At 36.0% G+C, this 15,642-nt stretch overlaps 1 protein-coding gene across 6 annotated transcripts in view; it reads right to left on the reverse strand.

The window, feature by feature from the left end:
* Positions 1 to 15,642, reverse strand: part of SCML2 (Scm polycomb group protein like 2) — a 97,520-nt gene that overhangs the window by 49,611 nt on the left and 32,267 nt on the right. For all 6 annotated transcript variants that reach the window (XM_025997499.2, XM_072744655.1, XM_025997498.2 and 3 more), the window contains 2 exons: positions 13,160 to 13,248; positions 4,904 to 5,147 (listed from right to left, as the gene is read on the reverse strand). In XM_025997499.2, the coding sequence (XP_025853284.1) occupies positions 4,904 to 5,147; positions 13,160 to 13,248 (333 nt within the window). The remainder of the gene's footprint in view (positions 1 to 4,903; positions 5,148 to 13,159; positions 13,249 to 15,642) is intronic.

The raw sequence follows: 15,642 nt of genomic DNA on the forward strand, positions 1-15,642 counted from the left end.
GAAGAAAAATGTGAAGGATCTATCTCAGACAGAAGAAAACTAATCCCAGGCGAAAAGTTTGAGATGCTAAGAAGGAATAAACAGCAAAGAACATGTTGAATGCACTGGTGAATCTCAACAAATACTGACTATATGAACAATAATAATAGCTAATAGAATTCCCAAAAGATACACTTAACTAAAACTAAAACATACAACAGTGGAGAGCCTGGGAGGCTCAGTTGGTTGGTCATCCAACTCTTAATTTTGGCTCAGGTCATGATCTCAGGGTTGTAAGATCAAGCCCCACACCAGGCTCCATGCTGGGCATGGAGTCTGCTTGATTCTCTTTCCCTCTGCCTCTGCCCCTCCTCCCCTTCAAAATAAATAAAATAAAATAAAATAAAACATACAATAGTAACATTACTTTGAAAGAGGTAAATGGGTAGAGTATTCTAAGTTCCTTCTATTGTCTCAATGCAGAATAAAGATATTTCAGACTTCGCTTAAGTTAAAAAAGCATGTTAAAATTTTCTAGAGTATTAAAAGAATAGTTGGGATGCCTAGGTGGCTCAGTGGTTGAGCCTCTGCCTTTTGCTCAGGGTGTGATCCTGGGGTCCTGGGATTGAGTCCCACATCAGGCTCCCTACAGGGAGCCTGCTTCTCCGTCTACCTATGTCTCTGCCTCTCTCTCTGTGTCTCTCATGAATAAATAAATAAATCTTTAAAAAAATAGTTAATAAAAAAAAATAGTTAATATAATGTAGAACTTCAAGGGAGGAAATGGAATAAGAAAAAATAACCCCAAGAGGAAAGGAAAATAAAACATAGAAAAGGCAGGACAAATAAAAAGCTCAAAATAAGGTGGCATACTGAAAACCAAATATGTCTGTAATAACAATAAATATAAATAGATTAAAAGCTCCAGTTAAAAGACATACTGGCTGGGATCCCTGAGTGGCTCAACAGTTTAGTGCCTGCCTTCGGCCCAGGGCGTGATCCTAGAGTCCCAGGATTGAGTCTCACATCCGGCTCCCTGCATGGAGCCTGCTTCTCCCTCTGCCTGGGTCTCTGCCTCTCTCTCTCTGTATCTCTCATGAATAAATTAAAAAATCTTAAAAAAAAAAAAAAGACATACCGGCTAGCCAAAAAATCAAAATCCAACTACAAGAAATGTATCTTTTCAGATAAGATTAGATAAATGTTGAACATTAGATACAGAGAGACCAAGAACACCAACCAGACAAAAGCTGGTATAGCTACATTAATATAAGATAAAGCAGACTTTAAGGTAAAAAAAAAAAAGTCACCATAAAAAGAGTTAGTATAGAAGATTCAACTGACCAGGACACTATAGCAGTCCAAAATTTGTACACACCTGATAATATAGCCACAAAATAGATAAAGCATGAAGTAAAGAATATAAGCAAAAAATAGACTTATAATCGTAATGGAACCTACAGGGGAAAAACAATTTGAGTAACACCAAACTTCTCATCAGAAACCCTGGAAACCAGAAGAAAGTTGCACTACATTTTTCAAGTGCTTAAAGAAAAGAACTGTCAACACAGATTTCTATATCCAGCAACTATCCTTCAAGAATGAAGGGGAAATAAAGACATTCTTGGATGATGGAAAACTAAGAATGTGTTGCCAGATGAAATACCCTAAAAGAATGCTTAAAAGAAATTCTCTAAACAGAAAGGAAATGATAAAAAAAAAAAAGGGAATCTGAAAATCAGGAAGAACAAACATTTTGAAATAACAAAAATGTGGGTGAATAAAATACTTTCCTTCTCCTGAATTTTCTAATTATGTTTAACAGTTGAACAAAAATTATAATACTGTCTAATTCATTCTCAATGAATGTAAATATTTAAGAAAATTATATTATGAATGGAGGAGGGTAAAGGGATATAAATTGAGGTAAAGTTTCTAAATTTTACTTTAACTGGTGAAATGTCTAGAGGGATAAAAGACAGAGATGGCAGACCTCAGAAAGTATCCATGAAACCACATTTTTAAAAAATGCTTTGCATCTCCTATTTACTTAGCTCTCTAAATCTGGCTTTTCAAAGTAGTCTAGTAACCATGCTTTTACTTAAGACTACTAATGAGCTCTCCTTTTGACTTCTATGCTGTACTTGACAGTGTTGAATACTTCTTAAAATCTTTCATCTCCTATTGTTAGGGAAACAAACCTAGTAACTCTCCTATATTTATGTGTACTTTTTCTCAGAATTGATTTCTATTCACCCAAAAGGTTCTATCCTTGGTCCTTTTCTACTTCTACCTGTTACACATGCACAATTAAAGCCACACCCAAAGCTTCCCCCACTTGCTGCTATCTACTGGATGTATAAGCTGCTTACCACCCATCCCTCCCCAGACAGCACCTATAATTCCACCTGACACAGAGAATATTTATCTGAATGAGCATCATGGCTTTCAAACCTGCTGTGTCAACTAAGACCCATCTCTTTTGGGCTACATACTTGCATGTGCAGCTATCCAGTGGACAGGTTTACCTGGTGTCCTAAAATCACCTTGAATTAGCTAGGATTAAGTTCAGCTAACAGTAACTGAAAAGCCTAAAAGAATAGTGATTTATATAATATAGAAAATTATTTCTCTCAAGTAACAGTCTGGAACAGGCCAGTATGAAAATTCTGCTCCACAAAATTCTCAGAGACTGGTTCCTTTCTGCTTTCCACTCTATGTCTAGAATATGGACTCCATTTCATGGTTCAAGATGGAACTCCACCCAAAACAAGCACATTACCAGCAGTAGGATAGAAGCAGGAAGAAGGAAGAGAGAAGGGTACATTCATCTCTCTCTAATATACACTTCATAGAAGCAGAACACACTTGCTATACTTTTGTCCCATTGACCAGGACTTAGTCTCATGGCCATATATAACTGCTAGGGAGGCTGTAAATGTAGTCTTCATGTTAGGCAGCTGAACTGTGTTACTAAGAAAAAAAGGGAGACTAAATAGTGGGAGATAAAAAAACATTCTTGGCCACATATTCCAAAGTTACCATGTTCCAAACTGAACTCCCTCATTTTCAGGGTAAGCTGTATGATTTTATACCTTTGTGATGTATCCAGCCCACCTTTATCTCTCTACTCTGCCTAGCAAACTCCTCCTCTCTTAATACTCACATCATGTATCTTTCTGTCAAGCATTCCTTTACTTTTCCCTCCAGCCTAAACAAACTGGAAGTCTTTGGGTCACTTTCGTATCTAGCATACATCTCCATTTTTGCTAATACATACATACATATGTATATTTTTTAAGTATATATTTATCCCTCTTCGACTAGAAGGTAAATTGCTTGAGGGCAGAGACTGCCTTAGTATCATATACACAAAGATCTGTAACATATTAAACTTTAAAAAATCAGCCATTATATCTGCTTCCTAGAATTATGGTAGCAGGGAACTGGTAAAATAGGTACCTAATAAAAAAGGACATCATGGTATGTACTACTGTAATATAATGGGATGTGTTAAAGTCTCAAATCAAAGAAGATTCTAATAGCCTTTACAAGAATATGGCTATATGCTTTTACCTAGCCACTGCTCTAGTCTGCCACATACTACTTACACATTTTCTGCACTCATCTTTTTTTCTGGTATAAATAAATAAATTTTGGTTGGATAAATTTTAAGAATGTTTACATTTGATTCTACTAATAAGTTTATGTTTAACTTAAGCCAATGAGTAGGTTCTGTCCTTAGATCCCACTTAAATTTCAGCAGTTATTCTACCACAGAAGACCAGGTTACGCATGTCTAAGCCCTTAGAAGAGTCCCTAAGGAGCCTCAATATTTTAACGATTTTTTTTCTGAAAGAAAATATATAGACCATCATAGAATTCAACTTAGGAAGCACAATATTACAACTGATAAATACCTAACTATGATAACCTGTTAATCTATGATGGCTTCCATAGTTTAAGATTTTCACGGACATGAGCACCTGGGTGGCTCAGTTGGTTGAGTGTCTGACTCTTGATTTCAGTTCAGGTCATGATCTCGGGGTCATGATATTGAGTCCCATGCTGGGCTCTGTGCTCAGCGGGGAGTGTGCTTGAGATTCTCTCCCTCTGCCCCCCCCCTCAATTTGTGCACACATGCTCTTTCTCTTTCTCCCTCTCAAATAAATAAATCTTTTTTAAAAAATCAATAAATGAGGCGCCTAGGTGGTGCCTTTGGCTCAGGTCATGATTACAGGGTCCTGGGATCAAGTCCCACATCAGGCTCCTAACAGGGAGCTTGCTTCTCCCTCTGCCTATGTCTCTGCCTCTTTCTCTGTCTCTCATGAATAAATAAAATATAATCTTCAAATAAATAACTAAATAATATAAAATTTTCACTGACACATAAATTTTACTTAAAACTATCAAGTATCAATTTAACTTTTAAAAATTGACCAAAATTGTGCAAAACATGTATATAACATTTATTATGCCTTACTGTTTAAAAACTACCTTTGAGATATAAACAGTGGAATACTATGTGTAATTTTAAATTGAATATCAACTATAAAAATAGCTAAGCACCCCAAAATGCTTACAGTAGCAAGGCTTCAATGGTCCAAGTGTGACTTGTAGCTTGCTCACATTCTCTGATGTGGACTGTCAATTCAGATTATGATGCTGAGTTGGCCCTCAAGAATTCTAATTATTGTCTTCTTCTACCTCCAGTTCTCTAGCCTAGACAGTCCCCTCACTGTTCTGTCCGCTGCTCCAGCTGAGCATGAAGTCCTAACCTCAATGCCAATAGCAGTTAGATCTAACTTCAATAAAATAATAAATAAAATAAAATAAAATAAAATAAAAATAAATAAAATAAAATAAAATAAAATAAAATAAAATAAAATAAAATAACAGAACATGTAGTTACTTATCATCTTACCATTAGTTCCTGGTGGTTGTAATATATCTCCTGTCAGGCGACACCACCCAACTGGGAAAATATCTCGACAATCATACTTGCACCAATAATCAAAAGCTCCACTCCAGCCATCAAATGTGATATAAACTTCATCTCCTCTAACATCTCCAATAGTTGCAGGGCAGATCAGATAAGGATTCTTTTTGTCTATTGCTTCAAGTTTCATCCCCACCTTAAAATTATTTAGAGGTGGCTTTGGTGGTTCCTACCAAAACATTTTAAAAAAAAAAGTTTTTGTTAAAATGTAATAAGAAGCAGTTGTTCAACTGTATTCTTACAACCTTTAGCAACCAAAAATTAAACTCTATGTTTATCAATTAAATACAGGAAGAAAACAGTTCTCAGTGATCTCTCTGAAACTCTGCTCTACATCTCACTTACTCTGGAGCAGAGCCAAGAACCTAGAAGGAAACAAAACCATATTGATAGTAATTCATTCATCTAAGAAATATATGTGTTACATAGTATGTACCAGAAATTTAGGACTCATTAGTGAACAAAAAATTACAAAGATCCCTGTTCTGGTGGAACTTACCTTCTGGTGGTAGTGGTGGCAGTAGTGGTTGGGGTAAAGGTAGGGGAAAAAGAGAGAAGCAATCAACAAGAAATTTTAAAAGAGGGAGTCAAGCAAACCTAATAAATATATAAATTATAGGATATGTTGAAAGCTGGTAAGTCCAAAGAGAATGAACAGCAGTAGATATGATCTTAAAAAAAAAAAAAAAAAAAACACCTCCAAGCAAAAGATACAGGCACAAGAACATGAAAGTCATATAGACTGGGTTCACTTATGATAACCAATCCAGAAATCAATATGAAAAAAGCATCCTTTATAGTTATAAAAATTTAAAGCATGCAAATGCTAACAGGATTCTTAGAAAGCCTAAGTGCTATGTTAAAAGTAACACCTTTTCTTTCGATTTGCTTTTTATCCTAGTAAATAGCACCATCATCAACTCTGTCACCCAATCAGAAGCCTGGAAATAGTCCTAGACCAGGGGTAATCAGCCCAACTAAACATCAAAACAACTCAGGGCCAGGAATATTGATTTAATTGGTCTGGGGTGGGGCCCAGGCATGAGCACATTTTAATTCCCCAGGTGATCCTAACATGCATCCAAGGCTAAGAACCACTGTACTAGACACATTCTTTTCCCTTAACACTCATATTCAAAGACCACGACCTGCCAATTCTACCCCTTAGATCCCTAGGATAACGACATTAAAGTTAACCTTCAGGGATGACTCAGCGGTTAAGCTCTGCTCAGGGCCTGATCCTAGAGTTCAGGGATCCAGTCCCACATTGGGCTCCCTGAGGGGAGCCTGATTCTCCCTCTGCCTATGTCTCTGCCTCTGTGTGTGTGTGTGTCTCATGAATAATAAATAAAATCTTAAAAAAAAGTTAACCTTTAATCGTTTAGTATACGCCAGGCACTGTACTAAATGTTTTCCATGTATTTAATTCTCACAACACTATAAAGTCAATGCAATTATTATCCTCACTTTATAGAAGATAAAACTGATGCACAATTGCCTAAGAATATACCCTAAGTGTCAGAGCTAGATTTTAAACATAGGCAGACAACTCCTTGGAACACTCTTACCACATCATCTGCTTAGACAACTCCAAATGATCTACTTCAAAGCCCAGTTCTCCTGTTCTTTTTAAGGCTTCCCTGGCCAACTCCTGCCCACTCCTACATTCCCTCAAAGGAGGTGCTCTTGCCTTCAACTGCAAAACTACTCTTGAAATGTATTCCCTTCTCTGAGACGAAGGGATTCTCAAAAGCAGATACATCTTATTCACAGTTATTTCCAGTAGAATACTCAACAGCAAGATTTTTTTTTAAATGAATTAACCAAGTAATCACCTGAAGAACAGTAAACAAGCTTTCAACTAACTCTTTCACCAAGATATAATTTAAAAACATATCTGGTAGATTGATTCCTTTTTTAAATGTCCCCTTTAAACTCATCTCACTGTCCTGTACTTTTCCAATGATATCCTTTATACCACTGAAGTCTTAAAGTTCCTTAATTATTAGCCTTCAAAGTCCTTTTAATTACATAATCTTAATTTGATTCTTAAAAACCACCCTAAAGTCAGCAGGGCAAAAATTACCTTGATCAAAGATCAAAGTTATTTGATAAATAAATAGCTGGTAAGAAGCAGAGTTACTGCCTGCCACTTCATGAAGGGGCTAAAGGTCAAATAACTGTTACTACACATGGAAGGAAAAAAGGGAGGTGTTTTTAACAAAGAATAACTTTGGCAGTTGATAAACTTACACTGCACATTCACAGAATGGAGGAAACATTCACGGCACATATGAGGTTCCTTGGACCTTACACTATCATATAATCAAATAAGAATAAGACTTTCTGTAGCAAACCAAACTAAGTTCAAATGGCAATATACATTTTCTGCTACAAAACAGAATTAAGACAAGAATGAGCAGGGAAAGAGAATTTTAAGATTCAAATGTTAACAGTTTGTCATCAATCCCACTATTAGCTAACAAGTAACAAAAAAAAGACAATGATTATGGACAAAATGCAATTTATTATCTAAGATTTTCACGCTGTTTATTAATTCTTCTGAATTTCATGCTCTATCATACTTACATTAGTATAACCATACAAATAAATAAATATTAACAGAGTTCTGGAAGAAAACAAATATTTGAAAAAAATCAAAGGAATAAATAAGTAAAAGGGTTTTATCTCAAAACAAGCTACCTCCAGATTTAGATAATTGGCAAAACGGTTCCCTCTGCTGTCCACAAAAGGTAATGATCTATAGTCGCTTTTAAATATGTTTTTAAAGGATATGGTTTGTCATCATCAGTTCTTGAATGACTTCCTAAACAGAAAGATATAATTTGTAGGAGTGCCTGGTAGAGCATACAACTCTTGATCTTGGGGTTGTGAATTCAGGCCCCCTGTTGAGGGGAAAGCTTACTTAAAAAAAAAAGATATAATTTGCAAAAGCAATAGCTAAAATAAACCAAGGGCTCATTCTTTTTTATTATGGGGGGAAAATGATTCTTTCCTAGAAGGTAGTAAAGAATGCTCTTTTAACCCCTCTTCTTGCCTACCTACCTACAATATGCTTCTCCTTAAAGGCTATTTCTATTCATATTCCACAGACTCTGAAGCCAGTCTGAGCATTATCTGCATTAACCCTCTGCCCACAATATTCTTACCCTTGTAACTTTATGGTTCCTTCTTTCCCTTTCTTCAGATTTTCACTCAAATGGCAACCTCTCAGCAAGACCTTCCTGGCCAACCTAACTAAAATGTCACCCTCCCTTTTCCTTAGCATGTACAACTATCAAACATAACATATACTTTATTTTGCATGGTTTATTACACATTTCCCCAGCTAGAAGGCAAGCTCCATAAGGACAAGAACTTTTTTACTGTTTTGTTTGTGGCTGTACTCCCAGAGTCTACTTCTGACTACAAACTCCTATCCTTAATTTCTACTTCCTTAATTTTAATCAATTACTTCTTTGATCTCATCAAAAATTCTAGGCCTTTAAACTTCACTTATCTATGCACAAATATTTACAAAATGCTTACTAATGTCAGACACTACTGAGGACTCCTGACATACATTAAGTTGCAAAATAGACAAAAATCCTCCCTTTGTGGTACTCATATACTAGTAAAGAGAAAGCTGAGAAACACAATAGCATAAGCAAAATATATTTTATGTTAAAAATGATAAGTGCTATGCAAAAAAAGAAAAAGCAGAGTAAGGAAGAGCCAGAGAAAAATGTAGGGGAAAGGTCGTGTAAAACTAAATAGGGTGGGGCACCTGGGTGGCACAGTTGGTTAAGTGGGGGCTAACTCTTGGTTTCAGCTTAGGTCTTGAAACTGAGCCTTGTGATGGGCTCCCTGACTACTCCTCTCCTCCGGTCCCCACCCTGCACAGGTGTGCATTCTCTCTCTAAAATAAATAAATCTTAAAAAAAAAAAAAGGAGGGTAATCAGAACAAGCCTCAAATGGAAGGTGACATGTGAACAGAACCCTAAAGGTGAATCTTAACCATGCAATTACCTACAGGCCCTAAAGCAGTTGTGTCCAGGCCATTGCTTTTCCCATCTCATATACCTGCTGTTCCATTTACCATTCACTTTATGACTAATTTTATGTATCCTCATTATATGTTTATTATTTTGTTAACTGACTTTCTGCTCAACCACAGAGTAAGTTCTCTACCCCAGTGTTGGAACACAGTAGACATTCAATCTATGTACGAATCCTCTCCTCCAACCTTTGTCAGTTTCCTATGTCACAAAGTAAATTCAGGCCACCAGGAATGAACTTTCGATATTCTGCACCCACAACTACAAATTTAACTCTACCTAAGGACGCTTTTCACCTGGTCTTTAGTTCTTGCTAATGTAACCAATAAACCTCCTATCCCCCAAATAGTCAAGAATCAGCTTTCTTCTCAACCTTTAGTAACTATCTGATAAGGATACTTATATATCATAAGGTGAGTGGGTATTTCTCAAGGTTCTAACCTTGACACTCCTCTCTTCTCCTTCTTGGTAATCTCTCTGGACTAGCTTATTCATTCTCAAGGCTTCCATCATTACCATTTAAGCTAAAAACTCCCATATCCACATACCCAAGCCAAACGTTTTTAAGTTCTAAACACTTCCAACAGTCTACTAGTAGTCATCCCTTCTCAGATTTCCCAAAGGCACCTTGACATGTCCAAAACAAAACCCATTTTCTCCCTATATGTGTATTCATCTTCCTGTACTCTCCATCTTTTCTTCATCTAACAAGTATATGTACCAGGACCTACGACAGACACCTAGAACACAAAGACAGTTTACTGTTCAAAAGGAACTCAGAGTCTAGGAAGAGACAACAAAATAATAATATAATCCAATTCCTACTGGGACACCTGGGCGGCTCAGTGGTTGAGCGTCTGCCTTTGACCCAGGGCGTGATCCCAGGATCCAGGATCAAGTCCCACATCAGACTCCTTGCAGGGAGCCTGCTTTTCCCTCTGCCTATGTCTCTGCCTCTTTCTGTTTATCTCTCCTGAATAAATAAATAAAATCTTAAAAACAAAAAAACTTAGCCAAAGCAATCTTGAGAAAAAAGAACAAAGTTGGAGGTATCAAAATTCCAGATTTGAAGATATACTACAAAGCTGTAATAATCAAAACAGTATGGTATAGGCACAAAAATAGACACATAGATCAATGGAACAGAACAGAGCCCAGAAATAAACCCACACTTATATGGTCAATTAATTCACAACAATGGGGAAAAGACAGTCTCTTCAATAAATGGTTCTGGGAAAATTGGACAGCAATATGAGAAACAACAAAACTGGATCATGTTGTTACACAAAAACAAACCTGAAATGGATTAAAAACCTAAATGTGAGACCTGAAACCATAAAATTCCTAGAAGAAAACATAGGCAGTAATTTCTTTCACATTGGCCATAGAAACATTTTTCTCTGTGTCTATTTTTCTATCTTTCTATTTTCTATCTTTCTACTTTTCTAGATGCCTCCTCTGGCAAGAGAAACAAAAGCAAAATTAAACCACTGAGACCACACCAAAATAAAAAGCTTTTACACAGCAAAGGAAATCATCAACAAAATAAAAAAGCAACTTACTGAATGGGAGAAGATATCTACAAATGATGTATGTGATAAGGGATTAATATTCAGAATATATAAAAAACTTCTATAACTCAACAGCAAAAAAACACATAATTTGATTTAAAAATGGGCAGAGGATCTAAATAGACATTTTTCCAAAGAAGACATACAGATGGCCAATAGACACATAAAAAGATGCTCAATGGGCTGCCTGGGTGGTTCAGTCAGTTAAGTATCTGCCTTCAGCTCAGGTCATGATTCCAGGGTCTTGGGATCAAGCCCTACATCAGGCTCTCTGCTCAGTGGGGAGCCTCCTTCTCCCTTTCCCTGCCATTCCACCTACTTGTGCGCTCTGTCAAATAAATAAAATCTTTAAAAAAAGAAAGAAGAAAGAAAGAAAGAAAGAAAGAAAGAAAGAAAGAAAGAGAGGGAGGGAGGGAAGATGCTCAACATCACTCATCATCAGGGAAGCACAAATCAAAGCTTCACTGAAAATCACTTTACACCTGTTGGAATGGCTAAAATAAAAAATAAAAAAAAAAACAAGAAATAACAAACATTGGTGAGGATGTGGAAAGGAACCCTAGTGCACTGGTGATGGGAATGCAAACTGGTGCAGCCACTGCAGAAAATAGTGGAGAGGTTCCTCAAGAAATTAAAAATAAAATTACCCTATGATCCAGTAATTCCACTAGTGGGTATTTATTCAAAGAAAATAAAAACACTAATTTGAAAAGATAAATGCACCCCTATGTTTACCACAATATTATACACAAAAGCCAAGATATGGAAGCAACCTAGGTGTCCATCCATAAACGAATGGATAAAGATATGGTGTATGTGTATATATATATATATATGAAATATTAGCCATATATATGAAATATATATATATATGAAATATTAGCCATAAAAAAGATTTTGCCATTTGCAACAACACAGATGGAGCTAGAGAGTATAATCCTAAATGAAATAAGTCAGAGAAAGACAGATGCCATATGATTTCACTCATATGTGGAATTTAAGAAACAAAACAAAACAAAGAAAAAAGAGACAAAAAAACAGACTCTTAAATAGAGAACAACTGGTAGTTGGCCAGAGGGTAGGTGAGTGGGGAGAGGGGTGAAGTAGATAAAGGGGATTAAAAGTCCACTTACCTTGAGATAAGCACTGAGAAATGTATGGAATTGCTGAATCCTTTTTTTGATATAAATAATTATAATAAAATTTAAGTGACTGAGAAAAGAATCAGGACAGAGGGTGAGAGAGAAATATTCTGACCCATAATTTAACTAAAATTTGGCTTTTACTCACTGTTTCTTAACATAATGTACTCTTTCAACATTTTCTCAAGAGCATAAACTATCTTTGGAATTTTCCCTGTTACATAACAAATATTTCCTTATAACAAATTCTTTCTGATGACTGTTTTTAACATTCTTTAACTTCTGAAACCAAATCTAAGTAACTTTCAAGTGGTTTTTTGGCCCATCATCATTTTCTCCAATGTCAAAGGATGACTAATATAGCAAAGTGAGGGGAAACTTCACTTCTGAAGGTAAATAAAAAATAGCAAAGAACATTTGCTTCCAGTAGAGCACTCCTTTCATATTTAAGGTGAAGAAAGAAGGTACAAATCCATTTTGACTAGTGGGTGATTATAATTGAGACTTTTTTTATGACTTGTTGTTATGGACTGAATTGTGTCCCCACTCCTGCCAAATTCATGCTTAAATCCTAACCCCCAGCACCCCAGAATGTGATTTCGTTTGGAGACAAGGTCTTTAAAGAGGTAATTAAGATAAAATGAGGTCATTAGGTTGGGCCCTAATCCAATGACTGGTGTCCTCATAAGAAGAGGAAAGGAGGACACAGACACACAGATCATGTGAAAACACAGAGAAGACAGCCATTTACAAGTCAAGGCGAGAGGCCTCCAAAGAAATCAAGCCTACTGACACCTTGATCTTGGACTTCTAGCCACCAGAGTAAGAAAATAAATTTGTGTTTAAGTCCCCATAATGAACTGAATGGTGAACTTGAATGATATCCTGAATTTGAATGATATCCTTTCAAATTCATAAACTGAAGCCCTAATCCCCAATGTCATTGTGTTCAGAAATAGGGCCTTTACAGAGGTAATAAAGGTTAAGTGAGGTCATATGGGTGGGGCTCTAATCCAATAGGACTGGTGTTCTTATAAGAGGAAGAGAAACCAGAGATACCTCTCCTTCCCCACATGTACAAAGAAGAGGCCATGTGAGGACACAGCAAAAAGGTACCCATCTATATGCTGAGGAAAGAGGCCACACCAGAAACCAACCCTGATGTCACTTTGATTCTGGACTTCTAGTCCCCAGAACTGTGAAAAAATAAATTTCTATTGTTTAAGCTACCTAGTCTGTGGTACTTTGTTATTGCAGCTCTTAGCAGATTAATACACTTATCAATCCAGTAATTTAAAAAGAATTTTTATTTTTCCATATCGAAGAAGACAAAGTATTTAAGTACCCCTATTAAAACAATAAAGCTATATAGCCCAGGTGATGGAAGCTTTTTATAACATTTTTCTTACCTTCTTGAAGAATGTTGCAGGTGCCATTTCAGATCCATTCAGTGTTCGTAAGAGGAACATTGGCCAGGATGATGCATTCATCTGATAACCTATTTTATAAAATAAATCAGCATGAAAAAAGCCTCCCTGTGATATTACAACAAGTTGGTATAAAAAATAGGTTTTGTTTATCATTCTTCTCCAGAGAATGACTTTCTTATTGAGAAACTAAGGAAACAGCTCCAATCAGTTCTACTGTACCCACTGCATTATTTGGCAACAATGCTAACAGTAGGGGGTAGACACTCTTATTTTAGAGAAGTCAGTAGCTAAAGTTCACCAACATACACATATATCTGTTAGAAATGGGCCATAATACTAGAGGTGATCCAAGCCAAAACCCAGAAGAGCTTTCAGTTCCCACCAACAGTCACGAAAGCATGGCAAAGGCTGCAAAAAACTTCCAGCCCTTCTTTTCCTTAGAGTCCCTGCCTTATTTCTTTTCAGAAAGACAGTTTTCTGTCAAACTTAGCAAATGTACACTTACAATGATGCATTTCATTGTATATCAATTTCACCTCAAAATTTTTTAAAAACTGTAAATAAACACTCAACTCTAATCAATGATATGCATGCTGAAGTATTTGAGGGAAGTGTACTGACATCAATAACTTCCTCTGAAATACATATTTAAAAATAAGATAAATTGATGAATCAATAGAAAGGCAGATAGGTAACTGATAAAGCAAGGATGTAAAATGACAATAGTAGAACCTAGGTAGTGGGTATGTGGGTGTTCACTGTAAAATATTTTCACCTTTTCTTTATGTTTGAAATTTTTCCACACAATATGTTAGGAAGAAAGATAGCTCTCACTTGAGCAATCTTTACATACACTAAACAAGATCTTCTCTTAGAATTTGTATCAGATGAAATCAAAATACACTCAACGGTATCTTTTTTAGAGATGTCACCAATTAATGGTGAATATCACAGCATATGGCACATGCAACAGGGGGTAGAGGTCTGCTACTTTTATTGCCTTCTGGGAGCAATACATTTCATGCAGCACTTCCCTGCCCTGATGCCAAAATTAAAGAGAACCTGGCATGTATCCCTGGTGGATACATGCATTAAGGTAGGGAGGCACATGTATCCCTGGCAATTACTGGTCACTGGGTCCATCACTTGGATTAAACACGCAAAAAAGTTCAGACAGAAAGTCATCCTATATTAATCCTGTACCAAAATCCCCTTAATCTGACCCAAGGAAATAATTTTTGCTAGGAAAAAAAAATGCAGGGAAGGGGAGGTTATTATATACTCCCTGATAATAAATTAGTGTTATCAATGATATCTAATAAATAATCATCCACAACATGGAAATACCACATTGCCATTAGAATATTGCATAAAAATAAATCTCTGGGGACGCCTGTGTGGCTCAGTGGTTGAGTGTCTGCCTTCACTCAGGGCAGGGTGTCAGGGTCCTGGGATCAAGTCCCATATCAGGCTCCTCCCAGGGAGTTTGCTTCTCCCTCTGACTGTGTCTTTGCCCCTTTGTGTCTCTCATGAATAAATAAATAAAATCTTTAAAATAAATAAATAAAAATAAACACAAATATAATTCTCTGGTCCTTATGCCTTTCTCTTAACCCTCATCTTGTCCTATTACATCATGTAATCATCATTACCATCATCATCATCTTAATTTGACATTTTTCTTAATTCTTTAATTGCCTAAAGTCAAACATAGATTAAAAGGCCAAACACAGATAAAAGTGTATATAAAAATTCAAACACATATAAAACTAGTCTACAATGTTAAGAAGTCTAGATAGTGGTACCTTTGGGAATAGGAAGTTTATGACTGGGGATCAGCAGGAGTGGGGCTTCTGGGGTGCTGATAATGTTCTGTTTCTTGATTTGGGTGATGGTTTTTATGGATGTGTTCATTTATAAGCTGTACACTTATGAATTGTATGCTTTTCTGTTTGTATACTAAAACTTTAAAAAATCTTTTAAATAATAACCTTTACGGTTTAAATAAAAGAAAACCAAGTAAGCTGTGTTATATTAAAATGGAAACTATGTGAAGCACCTAATGATCAAACTGGCAAAAATTGTGTATTTTTAATATGTACTATCAAAATACGTATTAATCAGTATGCACTATGTATTTCATATTTTTAATTAATAAATTCTAAAAGTAACATGAAAAACAGTGACCATAAATCTGGCTATGTGTCTGAAATGTTGGCAATCACAACAGCTATGCTTTCTTTAAACAAAATTCAAAAACATATTATCAGTTGTAAACAGAAATCAAATCCAAACAGGGAAGTACTATGCCTCAGGTTTACACTTCTTTCTATCTCTTACAGAATTCTGTATGATTTAAGAGCTATTTAAAACATAAATGATATGAAGAAAGAAAAGAAGGCAAAAGGCAGAAAACACACTCTAAACCACCTTCTTGGAATAACACATATTTAGTTAGTTTT

The sequence above is a fragment of the Vulpes vulpes genome, chromosome X (genome assembly GCF_048418805.1).
Source record: "Vulpes vulpes isolate BD-2025 chromosome X, VulVul3, whole genome shotgun sequence".
In the NCBI taxonomy this organism is placed as follows: Eukaryota; Metazoa; Chordata; class Mammalia; order Carnivora; family Canidae; genus Vulpes; species Vulpes vulpes.